This window comes from Carassius carassius, chromosome 10, assembly GCF_963082965.1.
Source record: "Carassius carassius chromosome 10, fCarCar2.1, whole genome shotgun sequence".
Classification (NCBI taxonomy): domain Eukaryota; kingdom Metazoa; phylum Chordata; class Actinopteri; order Cypriniformes; family Cyprinidae; genus Carassius; species Carassius carassius.
This window is the reverse complement of record NC_081764.1, coordinates 17077625-17094966: the sequence shown is the minus strand read 5'-3', so window position 1 is coordinate 17094966 and position 17342 is coordinate 17077625. Positions and strand designations below refer to the sequence as shown.

The 17342-nt window shown below is 37.7% G+C and overlaps 2 protein-coding genes across 5 annotated transcripts in view; both read left to right on the top strand.

The window, feature by feature from the left end:
- Positions 1–13477, top strand: part of LOC132151904 (sushi, nidogen and EGF-like domain-containing protein 1) — a 49558-nt gene extending 36081 nt beyond the window's left edge. For 2 of the 3 annotated variants that reach the window (XM_059560424.1, XM_059560427.1), the window contains 21 exons: positions 160–291; positions 615–734; positions 924–1040; positions 2700–2843; positions 3833–4006; positions 4719–4832; positions 4963–5076; positions 5994–6107; positions 6411–6527; positions 7432–7719; positions 7934–8117; positions 9785–9897; positions 9976–10254; positions 10347–10479; positions 10575–10657; positions 11434–11532; positions 11968–12084; positions 12405–12492; positions 12589–12680; positions 12865–12895; positions 12974–13477. In XM_059560424.1, the coding sequence (XP_059416407.1) occupies positions 160–291; positions 615–734; positions 924–1040; positions 2700–2843; positions 3833–4006; positions 4719–4832; positions 4963–5076; positions 5994–6107; positions 6411–6527; positions 7432–7719; positions 7934–8117; positions 9785–9897; positions 9976–10254; positions 10347–10479; positions 10575–10657; positions 11434–11532; positions 11968–12084; positions 12405–12492; positions 12589–12680; positions 12865–12893 (2651 nt within the window). In that variant the 3' untranslated portion in view covers positions 12894–12895; positions 12974–13477. Of the gene's footprint in view, positions 1–159; positions 292–614; positions 735–923; positions 1041–2699; positions 2844–3832; positions 4007–4718; positions 4833–4962; positions 5077–5993; positions 6108–6410; positions 6528–7431; positions 7720–7933; positions 8118–9784; positions 9898–9975; positions 10255–10346; positions 10480–10574; positions 10658–11433; positions 11533–11967; positions 12085–12404; positions 12493–12588; positions 12681–12864; positions 12896–12973 lie in introns of those variants that run through there. The other variant, XM_059560426.1, reaches the window with a different exon arrangement.
- Positions 13478–16656: 3179 nt separating this feature from the next.
- LOC132151903 (tyrosine-protein kinase RYK-like) overlaps positions 16657–17342 on the top strand; it is a 68044-nt gene continuing 67358 nt past the window's right edge. For both annotated transcript variants that reach the window (XM_059560423.1, XM_059560422.1), the window contains exon 1: positions 16657–17314. In XM_059560423.1, the coding sequence (XP_059416406.1) occupies positions 17035–17314 (280 nt within the window). In that variant the 5' untranslated portion in view covers positions 16657–17034. The remainder of the gene's footprint in view (positions 17315–17342) is intronic.

Sequence of the window (17342 nt, the reverse complement as noted above, 5' to 3'; positions counted from 1 at the left end):
TCAGTCAAAAGGTACATGCTTTATTGATTACCAGAGAAAACTGTATCCATCTAAAGAGTGTGGGCAACCTTTATTCAACAAAAATATTTCAGAAGTACTAGTACTGCACACATATTTGTATAACAATTAATATCTGTTATTTTTTGTTTTACTCTTAAGAGGTAACACAAACCCCCTGTAGTAACAACAGACCGTGTCCGGATGGAGGTCCATGCTTAGAGTATGGTGGCACGTACCTCTGCACCTGCCAAACTGGAGTTGACTTTGATCACAAGGACTTCTACCCATATGGTAAGAGCCTTGGAGAACCTTGAAACCATTTGCTAAGCATGGTCTCCATGACAAATGAACAAATACTGTGCCAGGTTGTCAGGATGGCAAAGGTCCTCAAAGCAACTAAGGCCTCATATTAAATAAATGAGAAAAGAAAGATTAATAAATGTTGAAAACGTGAAGATAATGTTTCAACTTGGCTAATGAAATACACAGAGGATCTATGCTATGGTGTGCATTTAAATGAAATCATTCCAACACATAATAAAAGTAACTAGTGATCGTTAAAAGACAATGACCTGCTGTGAAGGATCGTGGTGAAGGGTGTGTGTGTGTTTCAGTACAGCCCCGATCGGCCTGTGATTCCTCACCGTGTCAGAATGGAGGCTATTGCTATGAGAGAGATGGAGGCTACATTTGTGAGTGCAAGTACGGCTACAGAGGAAAGCATTGTGAAATAGGTATGTTACATCTGCTATCCGTGTTAACATTTTGTCCTTGCATGCTTACATATTAAGTGGTAGTAACATCCACTGAAGTTCAATCATTGTGCATCATGTTGTTTAATGCACCATATATCCATTTTGCACAAGTAATTTTACTTACTTGTTGGTACATACAGCATTCTTCCGTTTTTTTTTTTTTCTCAGTCAGATTAAGTATCTGTGCCTCTAGTCCCTGTCGAAATGGAGGCTCTTGCAAAGAAGAAGCTGACAGCTACCGATGTGTCTGTCCCTTCCGTTTCACAGGGAAGCACTGTGAAGTGGGTATGTGTTTAGTGTCAAGACAATTTTCTTGCAATATGTGGTTTTCTGGTGTGAATATAAACGTGTGAAGGAAATTTCGATTATGTTGTTTAAAGAGTCATATTCGTTTGATAAGCATAAGGGGAAAATTTTGAATAGGAACAATGTTTTTGTATTGAGCTATTCAAACCAGTTATACATCTGCCTGCCAACAAAGCAGTGTTGTTGTTATTTTGGTAAATTAATTGTTCTTTGTCCAACTACGAAATGTTCCAGAGTTTTGAATCAAGTGTCTAGTACCACTGCAGAAGCAATATCAGAGCATTAAGTAGTGCTAATGTGATGTTGCCAGTTTGTACAGTTCGGGTTTGCTAAATGATTGGTTTACTTAATACTTTTAGTAAAATGTACGTTAATGTTGCATCCTCTATTCTAGTGGCATGGATTCATTTCACTTTTGGTTTGGAATTCGCTTAGTTTTTTGTGTTTGGTTTGCCATGAAAAGGCTTTAAGTGTGCAATGTTAAATTCTCAGCTGAAGGAGTGGATGCCGAGTTGCCATATCCTTCATACTGATATTAATTATATTATTACATGGTTTCTTGTTTGACTATTAATCAAGTTATGGCAAGAGTGAAATGTGTAACCTTATGTGCGCTTATGAGATATTAAAGAATCCTGTTCTACCCTGTATTTCTTTTCCTCAAGATTAATGTCCACATATTATGTGTGTGTATCCAACCGTAATGATAAGACACTCGCCAGTGCTAGAAAGCCTTGAATTTTAGATAAGTTCTCCATGTATGTGTGTTAGTATCTGTCTGTACAGGGAGAAGCTCAGACAGTCCCAAGACAAACGATCAACTGCCAGTGTCCAGCGTATCAGATATACGTCTTTGGAGAGTTTATCTAGGTTTTGGAACCAATCAGAATTTTGTTGACTTATGTATTGACGCAATTAGTATCCTCTGTCAGGGTATAACTGTGGTTGATTTTGAGTTGTAGGGGGGGCGGCCTACGAACTCCGTCGAGAGTATTGAAGCTGACTTCTGCTGATGAAATTGCAAACTATTTTCTTCAAGTAAAATTATTATTATTAATTAAACTCATCTCTGACTCCTGGTCTTCATTGCGACATATCTGGTCCTTGGGTTTTAACTGTAAATTCCCCTACACAGCCAACAGGGAGCACCCAGGGGATATTACAGTTCTTAGTCACCCTTCCTCTCCTCTTTTCTGGTTAAATGGAAGAAGAGTGTAATCTACTTTTCTTCATGTTTGGAAAATGCCATTTCCGCACACATAAAACTGCACAAAGAAAAAAGCTCTTCAAAGCCAAAATGCTTTTCATCTCTGGATTTTCATTATCTCAACTTTGTCCCACATCAGAGTTGTGCAACTGTTTGGCCTTGTGTAATGATCCAATTTGCTGGAGTTTGTTCAACATTTGGATTCCTCACATGTGGGAAAAACAACTTGCCCTGGCACATGCATGAAAAGCTGTTTCTCTTTCTCAGTGCTACTGTAATGATGAATGATTTTTCACATATGTTGACCTCGTTTTGACAAACACATGGCCATGCTTTCTTTCACAAATAAATATGCAAGGGCACACTACGTGCACATGTGTACACAGAACTGTAAAACAACTGTTTTAAAATATCTAATGCTTTATGTTTAGGAAAGCCAGATCCTTGTGCCTCCAGTCCCTGTCTGAATGGTGGAACATGTTTCCACTACATCGGTAAATACAAATGTGAGTGCTCCCCATCCTTCAAAGGAAGACACTGCGAGATCAACAGAGGATCCAATCCGGCATTGGAGGGTAATCAAACTCTGTTTTACCTCCAAAGTACACTGAGCTCTTTGCCAACACAACAGGAATCAGGAGCACACACAGCTTTGTGGTAGTCAATATTCATTCATTTAGGTGTAACTAATATACATGTTAGGAGGAGAACAGCAATCATCTATATTCATTCAGATGATGACAGGACGAAGCATCAGGTGCCAGTTCCTGCAGTAAATCTGGGATGCGTGTCACCTCCCCAGAGATGAAGCTGGATAAAGTCCTCAGTGCATTTGATACTCTCTTCCTGAACAGGGGTTATAACTCTGCTGTTTCAGGCCTCTGTATTACTGTTGATTCTACAAGGTTTTCCACAAGGTGCAGTTAAATTTGTGTCCTGCTGTTCCATGATAGGATGAAATACCATCAACTAAAACATTTCACAAAAAGGATGTTTTTACAGCTTCTTGCTATTTATGAATCTGCTCGTGGCTGTAAATGTGGTTCTTTATGTTTTCAGGAAAAGCAATAATTTTTCCGTAGAGAGAAACAAATATCTGTTGCTGCCACTGCTCATTTTGTTTTATAGTGTTTCTGACATTCTTTGTTTGCAGTGTAGGCCTTTGTCACTGCGTTTGCTCTTTAAGTGTTCTAATTAACTAAATGAAAATCTTCAGCCTTAGTTGGATGAATTCTTTCTCTCGGTTAGAATTTTTTGCTGCTTCTACGTATTATTTTTTATTTATTTATTTTTTATAGCAAATAGCTTATACCTTATGTAAAATACATTTATATTAGTAGCTTATATCAAAGTAACATTCATAAATGTGATGTAATCATTTATCAGAAATAAGTCTTAAAATTATTTAACAATCCTGACTCATTGCCAACAGGCTGTTTGTTTATATTATTTGTCATAATTATTATAATTATTTCCAAAAAACCTGAGTTATTGAAAAACTAGATAAGACAACACTAGCATAATGAAAATGACTTTTCATGCACACTGTTTGTGCACACTGCAGGTCCAGACTGTGGCCCCCCTGTGAAAGTCAAGCACGCAGAGGTGCAGTACTTCTCCACTGCTCCAGGCTCCATGGCTTCATATGTATGCCACCCAGGCTACACTCCCCTTCCAAGGGACACCCAGAGCATCTGCAGCAGCCAGGAGTCCTGGAGCCAGCCTCCAGTCTGTGAAGGTTAGTGGAGATTCAAAACCCTTGTTGTTTAAAGTTTACCCAAGACTGTCCTGCCCTGAAACCAACATTCCAAAATGGGCGGTTGGTTTGGAATGCTGGGAAGAAGAGCTGATGAGCCTACAAAATGTCAAACGGGTAGAAACACTCTAAAACAAATTGTAGTTTGAAACCAACATAAAGTTTGTATAGCGTGTCAGGGTGCTGACAGAAAGTAGTCTGGCCTTGGTATACAACTCAGAGTTTTTAAACACAAAGCAATTCTGCGGTCTCTCTGTGGGACATAAAGTATGATGCTGCTCTGGCAACATTAGCTACTACATCATTTGTATCATATGAAATAAATAGGCCAAGTACACAGTGAGACAAGGATAAATCCAAATACTGTACCTGGATTTCTGTTCATCTTGTTGTTAATGGACACCAAACCATGGATGGGGCTCTACAATAAGTGCTTCCTGATCAAGAACATGCAGTATTATGCTTTGAACACAAAATGTGTATATTTATGTAGTGTGTGGTGTGTGGTGTGGGTGTGCATCAGGTTTTGTTTATGCGTGTGTGTGTGTGTGTGTGTGTGTGTGTGTGTGTGTGTGTGTGTGTGTGTGTGTGTGTGTGTGTGTGTTTGTGTGTGCGTGCGTGCGTGTGTGTTTTCCTGGTCCATGTACTAGGGGATTTGTACATGAGTGACTCTCATCATCCCCTTTTTCCCCAGAGATAAACGAGTGTTTGTCTCATCCATGTATGAATGGGGGAACTTGTCGTGATAGGGTAGCCTCCTACCTGTGTGAATGTGAAGATGGTTTTACCGGACAGCGCTGTCAAACAGGTAACATACTGCATGTCTCTTGCTTATTCTTAATTCTTTATCTTCTGCCATATTGACATTTTTATATATTTTAGATTTTGATATTGTTCAAACCTGGCTTAAGTTCAGATTTCTGTGAATGTTTTGACAGACATTGATGAATGCCTTCCTGAGCCATGTAAGCACGGAGGTACGTGTGAGGATCAGCCTGGCTCTTACTTCTGTCACTGCCAGCAGGGCTATGCCGGACAGGACTGTGAGATAGGTAACATCATCAGGAATATGTTCAATACTATTAGGGTTGCAAAGGGGTGGAAAATATCCGGTGAACTTCCGAAAACCTTCCAAAAATTCTGTAAAGTCTGACATTTTCTGAACTTGCAACACTGACTACATTGACTGTTTTGATGTCTTACAGCCTAGAATCACAGTGGACTTAATTAGGCTTTTTTTCCCCACTGATCAACAGAGCAACACTCTTTCAAAATGTGATCAACATGATCTTAAAAAAATATAAAAATGTCAGAAATGTGAAAAGATTAAATAATTGCTTTTATAAGTTTGACAATCTTTTAATATATAACTAAATCACTGAATGATAATGACTATCGAAGCCACTGTGACACAGATGATCTATGATGAAGGAAGACTTGTGCAGGAGACCACTGACAGCTCTGATTATCAAATCTGTGCAGATAACAGAGGTCGGCTTGGAAAAAGGCTGTACACTCAGTCTCCATGTTACCTGAATGGGGAAAAACTGCAGTGTCCAGATGTGCAAATCTGATGTTATTAATTGCTGCCAAAGGTTCATCTGCTAAACTCAAACACTTAAATCTTATGCCAAAAAATTTGTTTGTGTGAAAAAACCCATTTGTAAAAAAAAAATGGCCTGGAAGACTATTTGTCTGTTGATCAGTGTTAAAAAAACAAACAAATCCCAGTTAAACTATCTGTGACACTGTAAAACATCAAAATGGTTTTTGTTGAGCCTTGATTCCAGCTTGTATCTGCAACTGTTTTTGTCATTCTGCATGATCTGCTTTCCCCTTAAATCTGACTTACAGTACATCGGATTTAATACACAAAACACTTCACACTTACTTTATCACCTACAAACAGCCCTCCTGTCAGAATGAAGGATTTTCCATCTTATGATACAGATGTGTGTTTGTTCTGCAGAACAGGATGGATGTGAGCCAAACCCTTGCTTGAATGGAGGTGTATGCCGAGGCTACAGGAGGAACCATCTGTGTGTGTGTAAAGAAGGTTATGTTGGAGACCACTGCCAGACATGTATGTTAACCATTATTAAATATTATTTCTGAAAAAGTGCACAGTACATCACAAATAAACAAGAAGTATTACAATTGCAATTGATGTTGTTGCTATAACCTGCTGCCTTCTGCTATGTTAAACTGATCTAAATTAATCAAAATCCTCACAAGCTCAAAATAGTTTTCTTGATGTGAATAAAATTATAATTGTCAGTGAAATCTGTGTACCCTTCCTCCACTTTCTGGAAGTCTGAGGTCTTATATATTAGTTATGCACCTGTCAGATATGTAAGGTCTCATCTGGTCCTGTGTTGCCGTCTAGTGGAGAACCCGTGTGTCCTGCAGCCTTGTGGAAACCGAGGCATCTGTAGGAGTGATAGAAGGGGGAACTACAGCTGCGCCTGCTGGGTGGGCCACACAGGGAGAGACTGTGAGAGAGGTCAGCTCCTGATCTTCCATTGTTCAAAATCAACTCATATCCATTCATATCCAATAAACTAGCTATTTAGATAGAATGGAATTCAGAGTTTGGGTGTTTTTTACTAGCAAAGCAATTTGTTAAATTGCTTCCAGGGAAGTTATTAATTATTCAGAGACATGGGAAGTTCGTTACTTGTTAGAAAGGTAACATTTTAGAATAATGGTCCATTAGTTAATGTTAATTAACTACTTTAGTTAACATGATCTAAGCAAGAACATTCCTTCTACAGCATTTATTAATCTTACTTAATAAATGTATTGTGCATTGTTTGTTAATGTTAATTAATTAATTAACTAACATTACGTAACTAATGGACCATTATTCTAAAGTGTTACCGTTACAAACTTAAAATATATGCATTCTTTGGTCTGTATTTTGTATGTATGTATTGTATTCATAACAAATGAATTTTCCTTTCATAGTTTAGAGCTTTAGTTTATTATCCTTTCCAAGGGTTAATTCCTCATTGTCCACAAGAATTTTTTGAAGAGCCCCCATGTAGACTAATAGGTTTCCAAATATTAAATTAAGTAACTAAAATGATTATAATTTAAATTAAAAATAATAAATATGTATTAAATTTCATAATTACAAAAGTTTTAATAGCTGAATGTTCTTCAGGGATCCCTATTATTTAACCAGTGAATTTACATGTATTTATTTTACTCACAATTTCTATTCAATTTTTTTTTCTGTGCATAGCTAGAAACATTTAAATTATTTAACAAAATATAAAAAACACCATGGGCATTTTATCTAGAAATCACTTTTAAAATTAAGCTACCTCATACTGCAGCCCACTAGTTAAGAATCACTGGCGGGTAACTAGGTTATTTATAGCAAATACTTTCACTGTTCTCAGACCTGTTGCCTCCATCTGGCCTGCATGTGTTGCGGGTAGAAGAAAATGAAGTCGAGTTACGCTGGGATCAGTCAGATGCCACTCAGAATTTAATCAGCGGCTTTGCTGTTGCCTTTGCTCCTGTTGGTCGTGGACAGAGGAAGACAGACTTCCTGGAAAAGCAGCATTCTACCTACGTACTACAGGGGCTGAACCCCGGACAGCTTTACAACATCTCCACCTTCTCCGTCAAACGCAACACCAACAGCAATGACATAAGCCAGCCAGCTTTCGCTCTCATCCGCACAAGTGAGAGCTCCCAATTTTTCTTCTGTACCTACATGGTTATTATGTCATATCCAGTTTCCTTAGCACATTGTGACAGCAGGATTGCAATATATGTTTATTTATTTAAAAACCTTTTTTTTTTGGTCCTTATTATTTTTCTCAGTTAATAATAGTGCTAAACTAACATGTACATGTAGAGTATTCACTGGCATACTCTTCTCCTGTTCTGTCTCAGGGCCACGTAAGGTGGAACAGCTGGAGGTAGTGAATGTGTCGTCCTCTCAGGTTTGGATGCGGTGGCTGGTGCATGTTGGCCACCATGCTGGGGTCAGTCAGGTTCGGGTGTCCCTGGTGCCTGCAGATGGTAGTGGACCTCGCACAGCTGTCCTCAATAGCAGCGTCACAGAGTACACCTTTAGGTCAGTCATGACACAGAACAAGGTCAGCACATACACGCGGTAAAAGAAAACACAAGTCTGCATAGTCTTAAGAGAATGATCTTGTAATTTGCCCATCTAGTCTGCTCAAGGCTTCAAGGGCATTCAGAAATGTCATATTCGCAAGTTCTGAGCACATAATTAAACATTGTTCCCCCTTTTGTTCCCCCAAATAATGTGTCATAATATAATAAGTTTTGAGTTTCCGAATGTAGGCTACACTTGAAGGCAGCATGTGTAAAGTGGCTACCAACACATTTTCACATATGAAAATGTGATTCTTTAAACATTTGCACAATGTCAATCTCCATCTTGTAGTAAGAACACGTTTTGGCCACTAGAAAAATGCTTGCCTGTATTTTTCAGGGCAGAATAATAGTAAAGAAACTCAAAAAAAATTAAATATAGTCTTTAAAAAGTGTTCACGTGAGTACATGATGACAGGATTTTTGATTGAATTTAACAAGACAAAAATGTAATGAGCTTGGTAATTATCTATTTACCACAGAACGGAACAAAAAAACTATAATCAGTTCCACTCTTATGTTAACCTGGAAGAGTGGTGTTTTCTTAAAAAAATAAAATAAATAAACATTATTATTTAATTAATTAAAATGATCAATAAATAAATAAATTACAGTTAGTTTTATTCCTTTTTTGGCGTTAATTGGTTCTGCAGTGATAACTTTTTAATTGCGGATCACTTTTTAATTACTCGTCAGTTTTGGCGGCAGTTTTTCTATTTTGTCAATGCATGTGAGAGCTCTTATTGTGAATGATTCATCCATGTACGTGTTTAAAGATTTAAAGTATAATAATATTATTGGGAAAATTATTAACATTTAGTAGCACATAATATTTCAATGTGAAATGTTGACAATGTTCTTTTCATAAGCTTAGCTTTAATGAAATATTTTGCCCCAAAATGAAAATTCTTATCATCTAGCCTGTGACAACCTGTGACAAACAAGATAAATATTTTTCTTTTTATTCTTCTCTTTTAGGTATATAATGCAGTTGTTGTTGTTGTTTTAACCAAAACCAATATTAAAGTCTTCTTTTAGCCAAAAACACAGCCAAAAATAAAGTTTCAGTAATTAAATATGTGTAAATGAACTCTTCAGGGTGTGATGTTCTCAGGTGATACCTTAGTCAGGTTAGACACCATATTGAATTTAGCATGGATCATAAACAAGGCTATAAGGTATAGACAGTCTTTTGCAATTGCGCTTCAATCCCTCACAGCCTCATTTTCGATCCTGTCAAAATTAGGTCTGTTGAACCAATCAGAGTAAATTTATTTTGCAACAAGGTGCCTCTTGATATTTCAGGTGAATTAATTTTACATAGGCTATTGCATACTCTAACATCATTTTTGGTCATGGTGAAGTGTGTACACCCTGCTGACATGCTTACCTGTTGTAGTGTATGCACGTCACCATTTAATGATTTCAGCCTTCCCAATTAAATTCTGAATTTGAATTTTTGACTTTTCTCATTTCTGAAAATGTGGTGCATCACTTCCATAGACTGTATAAAACATTACATACAATTATACATACTGATACAATATTCTGAGATCACCTAAAGGTTTAAAATATGAAAAAGAAAAACACATATTTGACTGATTAGTTGTGTATAACCCACAGCACATTGCTCCCAGGTCAGATGTACACAGTAGATGTAGTCACACAGAGTGGTCTGCGCCCTGAAGACTTACCATCAACTAGCAAATCTGCTGGGCCACTGCACTTCTGGACCAGTGAGTATCTCTTCAGCTCTGTGTTACAAACACATGCGCCTCTGTAGTAACACCACATTACATTGTTTTCTCCATCAGGGCCGCTTCCACCTCAGAACCTTTCCCTCTCTCACATCACCCCCACCTCTGCTCGGGTCACATGGGACCATCATCCTCGGAGTCTTCCAGATGGTTTTGTGGTCAATATTACTCGAGGCCTTAGCACCCGTAGCCGCTACCTACCTGATGGAAGTTTAAGGACTTATACACTACGAGATCTCATTCCAGGACAACATTACCGACTTGCCCTCACTGCTTTACGCAAAATGGGCAAGGACAACATTCAGAGCATCCCTCAACACCTAGCCTTCACCACACGTGAGTCGCCGATATTTAAGATGACTGCTTGTCTGCAGATTGCAAAGATGTCTTTGTCATTGTGACCCATCTGTGTATCGTGTATTGCACAGTACCAGTTCCAAAGGGCCAAAGCAGAGGTGACAGACTTAAGGGAGGACAGGACTACCAGATAGGACAGACCTTGACACAAGTTCAAGACGGAGGCACAGATGACCGCACAGAACTCCTTGAAGAGTCCCAAAGGTATAGCACTGTATAAATGCAACAATGCAATTATAGACGCTATGCTGGGAAGCCATGCATAGAATTATGAGTTCTGTGTTTGTTTTCTTTTTCAGATATACAGAGCTTATTGACAGAAGAGGGAGAATCACAGCTAAATTTACCAACCTTCCTCATAAATCCATCAGACACCACACAAGTCAGTAATTAATTCATGTATAATGGTAATGTATGTTGTTATGTTGTTTAAAATTATTATAAATTATAATAATTATTATAATAAATTATAAATAATAAATATTATAATAAAGTTATGTTGTTTTAAATTATTTTAGATGAACAAATATGTAAAATAAATGAATGTGTTTTATTTAAAAAAAAAAAAAAAAAAAAAAAACATTTAAAGTGGGAAACTTGAGAAAAAACTATTTTACATAATATTTCCTAGGGTTGTCAAAGTTAACTTTTTAACTGAGGATGATAAACACAATCATTTTAGGACATTTGCCAAATTTGATGTTATAAATATTATTATTATTCATTCTCTTAAAGACAGAAATCAATAAGATTAATTGTGATTATTGTATCAGTTTTAATGTTACGAAATATGTGTATAGGGTACACTGTTAACATTACAAAGTAATTCTTTTTCGGAAAATATTTTAATAATTTGATGTGGTTTTACTAGCTTACAATGTACTTCAAAATAAAAGTCAGTTAAAGGGATACTCCACCACAAAACGGGTTTGGAACGACATGGGGGTAAGTTATTTATGACAAAATGTTCATTTTGGTGTTGAAGTAACCCTTTAATTAATTTTGGGAAAAAAAAGAAAAAGAAAAAAGAAACAGCTTATGGGTAACTATATATGAGAATACTGTATATAACTGCTTTGATATTTTATGAAGGGGTCCCTTGCATAAACAATTTTTAAAATGGATTTTTTAATGTCTGCCACTGTCTCTTTTAAACAGAGCCTGACCCTCCAATCAAATTAGAAAAGATGGAAGAAACCACCAATAAGATAAGTCTAGCTCTGGAAATTCCTGAAGAAGTGACAACGGGTAAATCTGGTAGGTGATCTTTCAATAAAACACCATAAAGATTATTATTAGACAAGTGAAAATTGTTGATTAACTTTAGACAGGGAGTATGTGGTTCTTAAAACAGGAGAATGTTTTAACAGTTGGAGGTATTCAAACTAATTCAAATGTAATTGGTCCCAGCTGAGAGAAAGACTTTGGCAAAATACCACTGCATGTATTCTGAATAGTTTTCAGCTTGACAGTCACTATAAACAAACCACATCTATCAGCAGTCTGTTATGGTTTCAGCCCCCCAAAACATCACTTATGGCTGTTTCAAAATCCATATTTATGCGAATGTGATTGTGTATTTAAAAGAGCAGCTAAATAAACCCAAACATGAAAAAGCTGCAAGCTCGCCAATGTTTAAACTAAGCATTGTGTTTATGTGTTTTTATCCAAAAACATTTCATTAAATTTCAGAATCATCCCAAGACTGCAGAACTCAGCCCTGCCAGAATGGAGGAACATGTGCGCAGATCAACGAGTCATTCAGCTGCAACTGTGCCGCTGGTTTCAAGGGCAGACGGTGTGAGCTATGTTAGTATAACCATGTCTGTTCATACACAAGCGTGCAAACACACACCACTGAATCATTAATAAATGCCAAAATGAAGAAGTTTATTTATTATTATTTTTGTTTATTATTTATTTATTATCCCACCACCTAGACACCAGAATCTGTATTTCACCAAAGTAATTTAAAAAGCATCAGTCTGAAAAAATAAAAATAAAATCCTCTTATACTATAATTTCACAAAATGAAAAATAATATAATCTTTAGTAGCTTTCCCTGTAAAAATATCTTTAGTCAAATCTACCTTTTGTTTTTGTTTTTTCCCCTACCCTGTTGTATGCAGATTGTCAGCGAGTACCTCACCCATGTACTCGCCTTTACTCTGAAACAAAGAGTGTGCCTGTATGGGAGGATGGTGTCTGCCATTATTTGTAAGTGTCTGCTGTCTGGATATGTCTATTGTCCTGTTTTGGTCCTGTCTAATCCAATAGTTCTCTTTTTTGCTGTGTACATGCTTTAACCCTCAGGTACAAAAGGACTTATAAAGTTCAGCAGGATGTTTGTTTTAGAGAGATCTGCGAGCCTTTGCTGCCTAAGAAAGTACTGCTCAAGACTCCAAGTACGTATAATGTATAAAACATTATACACAGTTTTTCCATGTTCCATTGTACTTAAGCTGATGTAAACATGTGGTGGAAAGTGACTTTGTTAATATGCACAATTTAAATCATGGCACAGATGGGAGTATTAATGCTGAGTATATGAATTAAACAACCTTTTTTCCCCTCTCTCTCTCTCATCAGACAGAAGAACTCAAAAACAACAACAATAATGGTAAGTATATTTTATATCTCATAGAAATGGAGAAAAACATATTGCCACATACTGAATGTGTTTGATTTTCTGTTTTAGGAGGCTTAATCAATGACAGCTTTGGGGAGTAATTGCTTCTCTTAGTCTTAGTTTAAATGAGGATGCATTACCATTGTTGACCCTTTTTTTGCATCACTGGTCACCTTTTATTGGCTACATTGTCCTATGGGTGTATATTTGTTAATTTACAGATCCAGATCTGTAGATGAGCTTGACCATATGATTTAGGATTTATCTGCCTCAAATAGCATACCTCAAATGTAAATATTATGTGATATTGACATCTAGTGGCCATCAAGTCCCTCAGGGAATTTTTTTTGAATCATTGCCTGTTCAGTCTTCAAAGCCTTCAAGCATTTTCATTCAACCATTCATTCAAACCTGGTTCTCTCCCACAGCAAGATCACACAAATTACTGTAAAGAAAATCTCATACCATTGTTTCTGTTTATTTAACAGAAATCTGTCTGCTAGCTACTATGTAAATAGTGTTTATAGTCTGTTTTTGTAGTTGAATATTTTAATAATAAAAATGTTAAAACTTCATGGTCTCTTCATTTTTACAGGAAAAAATAAATAAAGCTTAGGTGGTAGGGGGTAATATGAAACATGTATAGAAATATGTAAGGAATTTTAAATGATAAACCTTATTTTGGGGCATTCTTATCCAGAAATCTACAGAAAACTGATTTGCGTTTTATGGAAAAATAACCGATGAGGCTATGCTAGACCGTAAATTACCACAAGGTGTCGCAACTTTGTAAAATAAATAAAATGTTAAGAATCTTCTTTTTATCAGGCAAAATTTCTTCGGACTGTCTGGCTTTGTGAAATATCCATGGTTATGGCCAAAATGTTTGGCAGTTACATACATTTTGTGATCAAATGCATTTTAAATAATTGCTAAAAGCTTCATTGGCCAAAATATTCACTTTCCACAAAAAACAAACACACACACAAAAAAAACCTAACATTAATTACCTACTCATTTCAGCAGCACATGTGAAAGTGTGAATGAGTACTGTCAGGTGAAATCACTATCATATAATTAGATTTTAAGAGCAGACTGATTGCTGTAAAAGGAGGGAAGAAAAAGAAGTGCTTCCAATCATTGTGTTCTTGTTAGCAATGGTTGCCTCTAAAGAAATGTGTAGCCGTCATTGCATTGCATCAAAATGGCCTCACATGCAAGGAAATTGCTACAAGAATATTGCACCTGAAAGAACCATTTACCAGATCATCAAGAACTTCAAGGAGAGAGGTTCGACTGCAGTGAAGAAGTCTTCAGGAAGTCCCAGAAAGCACCAGGACAGTCTCCTCCTGAGGAGTCAGCTACAGAATCGTGTCTCCAGCAGTACAGAGCTTGCTCAGGAAGGGCATTAGGTTGGTGTGAGAGCATCTGCAAGCACAGTGAGGCCAAGACTTTTGGACAACGGCCTGGTGTCCAGAAGGACAGCAAAGAAGCCACTTCTCTCCAAGAAAAACTTCAAGAACAGACTGAAATTCTACAGGAAGAACAAGGATTGGACATTATTTTCTCTAAAGCTCCCTTCCGACTGTTTGGGACATCTGGAAAATCGTTTGTTCTGAGAAGAAAAGGTGAACACTACCATGAGTCCTGTGACGTGCCAACAGTAAAGTATCCTGAGACCATCTATGTGTGGGGTTGTTTTTCAACCAAGGGAGTGGGCTCTCTCTCATATTTCTACCCAAAAACACTGCCATGAATAAAGAAAGGTATCAAAATGACCTGCAAGAGTGACGACTTCCACCGATCCATGAGCAATTTGGTGATCTTTGAATTTTCCAGCATGATGGAGCACCATGTCACAAAGCAAGAGAGATAAAGTGGGACGAATATCATTTCACTGAAATTTTGGATCCGTGGCCAGGCAGCTTCACAGATCTCAATCCCATAGAGAAACTGTGGTCAGTCCTCAAAAGGCAAGTGGAAGAGCAGAAGAACACAAATCGTGATCAACTCTGAGAACTAATAAGGCCAAGAATGGTTCTCCATCAGTCAGGATTTGGCCCAGAAGTTAATGTCCAGTATGGCAGCGCGAATTGCAGAAGTCATGAAGAACAAGGGTCAACATTTAAATACTGGCTCTTGTATATTATTTATTTTTGTGCCTATGAAAGCCTTTAAAACTTATGATATTCTTATTATTGTTTTTCAGTATACCATAGAAATGTGGAAAACAATCACACAATTTGTCACTAAACTTTTGGCCATGGTTGTAGTTATGGATGTTGCCCACTAAACTGCAATTCTACAGTCCCAGGTAAGTGGTGACACAAAGCAGATGGCTACAGATATCAATTTCCTGGTCTATCTTCATTAAGCCTTTTTAAGAAAGCACTTAAACCAAGAAATGGACTGCAGTTTGTGCATTTATGCCATAAGGGGAGCCGTGGCCTAATGGTTAGAGAGTCGGACTTGAAATCGAAGGGTTGTGAGTTTGAGTCTAAGGCCGGCAGGAATTGTAGGTGGGGGGAGTGCATGTACAGTACCCTCTCCACCTTCAATAACGTGACTTAGGTGCCCTTGAGCAAGGCATTGAACCCCCAACTGCTCCCCGTGCGCTGCAGCATAAATGGCTGCCCACTGCTCTGGGTGTGTGTTCACTGCTCTGTGTGTGTGCACTTTGGATGGGTTAAATGCCGAGCACAAATTCAGAGTATGGGTCACCATACTTGGCTGAATGTCATTTCACTTTAGATTGGATTCAGCTTTATTTTCAGTGTGCACAGTATACAACTACAAAGCCAATGAAATTATACCTTTTCAAAAGGTGAACTTTAGTACCTTTTTAGGTACTAATATGTGCATATGTAGTAAGTACCAATAATTAAAAATGTTTAGCTTTTTTATTATTATTATTATTATTGCCCCAGATACCGCTTTTGTACCCTTTGTTTTTTTCTTTCTTTTTTTTTCTGCAGAAATTCAAATAGCAATATGTCTATACATATGTATATACAAAATACTATCATGTTCTATTAAAAAAGTGCATAAGTATAAGGCTGAGAAAGTAGAGACCAGCTCAAGACAAGGTGTGCAAATAGAGAACAGAATTTTAGAAATGATAACTGGGATAGAGTCTATAATGAGCTTATGATGGTTTCTTTGCATATTACAAAACAACCATCTGCAATTTAATGAAACAAACTGTTAGGTTCTTGTACATCCATCAAATCTGTATCAAATATTAATTCTTAGTGACATCATTATTGATAAAATAAAAATCCACCATTTTTTATGTGATATTAATTTCAGATATTATGTTTGAGATGATCTCTTCAGTCTTTTTCAGGTCACAGATTCCTCACTGTATTCCATAAGAGCTACATACTTTTTTATGGCTGCATTTTAAAACAATAAAATATATATACTGATGTAGGCCTACAATATTGAAGTCAAATTACATTTTAACTTTAATGGAACATTCCTAACTCCTTTTGTTTCTTAACTTTCACTTTGGTTTAAGTTAACTTGGCATTTTCCTTTAACACATTTAACGCGTTTAATATTTCAGGGAGAAAAAAAAAAGAATTTGAGATTAAACGGATTCAACAGGCAGTAACTGGCGTAGGCAAAAGCTTACAGTTGTCACCTGCCTGTATTATTATCATTACATTAAACATACACCACCCCAGGAGCGCGCCCGTAAACGTCAGTGCGCGCGCGCACTAGTTTTAAACTGCCTCCCCCCAGCCGCCCCCTACTTCAATGAAAACTGAGATTGCGGGGGGTGGAAGAGACCATGAAAGGACAGAGCTGGACAGAGACACTTTAATGGCTGTTTGTTTGGGGTAATGTTAATATTTGTGGCTTGTCCCCCGACTTTTTATTTTAAGAAATAGAAGTTAAGGACTCTCTCCCAGGAGAGATAGAGCGCTTTAACAACGTCCAATTGGTCCCGCTCGCGCCTGTGCGCTCACTGAGATTGAGCGCGAGCTAACAGAAGTTAGCTGGACGGCTATCGACGGCGAGTCGGGTGAGGGGGACAATACGGAGAGAAAAGAGGGGTCAACAGAGAACGTCGTCATCAAATCTAGTAGTATGTCGCCCTCGGGAAGAAGTAACTCGAGCTTTGGATGAGGTTCCGTGGCTCAGTTCGATCGCAGAGACTTGTTTTTCCGCGACGGTGGGTTGTGATGTTTCTGCCAGCGCGGGGCTCCGGTGGAGGCGCGGCGTCGGCGGTGTCCCGGAGTTGGCCACATACGGTACTGTGGAGGCTGGGGGGTTTCTTTCTCCTCCTGTTTCTGGAAGGGGCCCGATGCCTCACCAATCCGAGCAACACGCTGGGCATAAACAATAACAATAGGCCGAATGTGAACGTCTTCATGAGCGAGGAAGAGGTCAAGAAACTCTTGGGTGCGTATACTTTGTTTCCCCGTCTGCT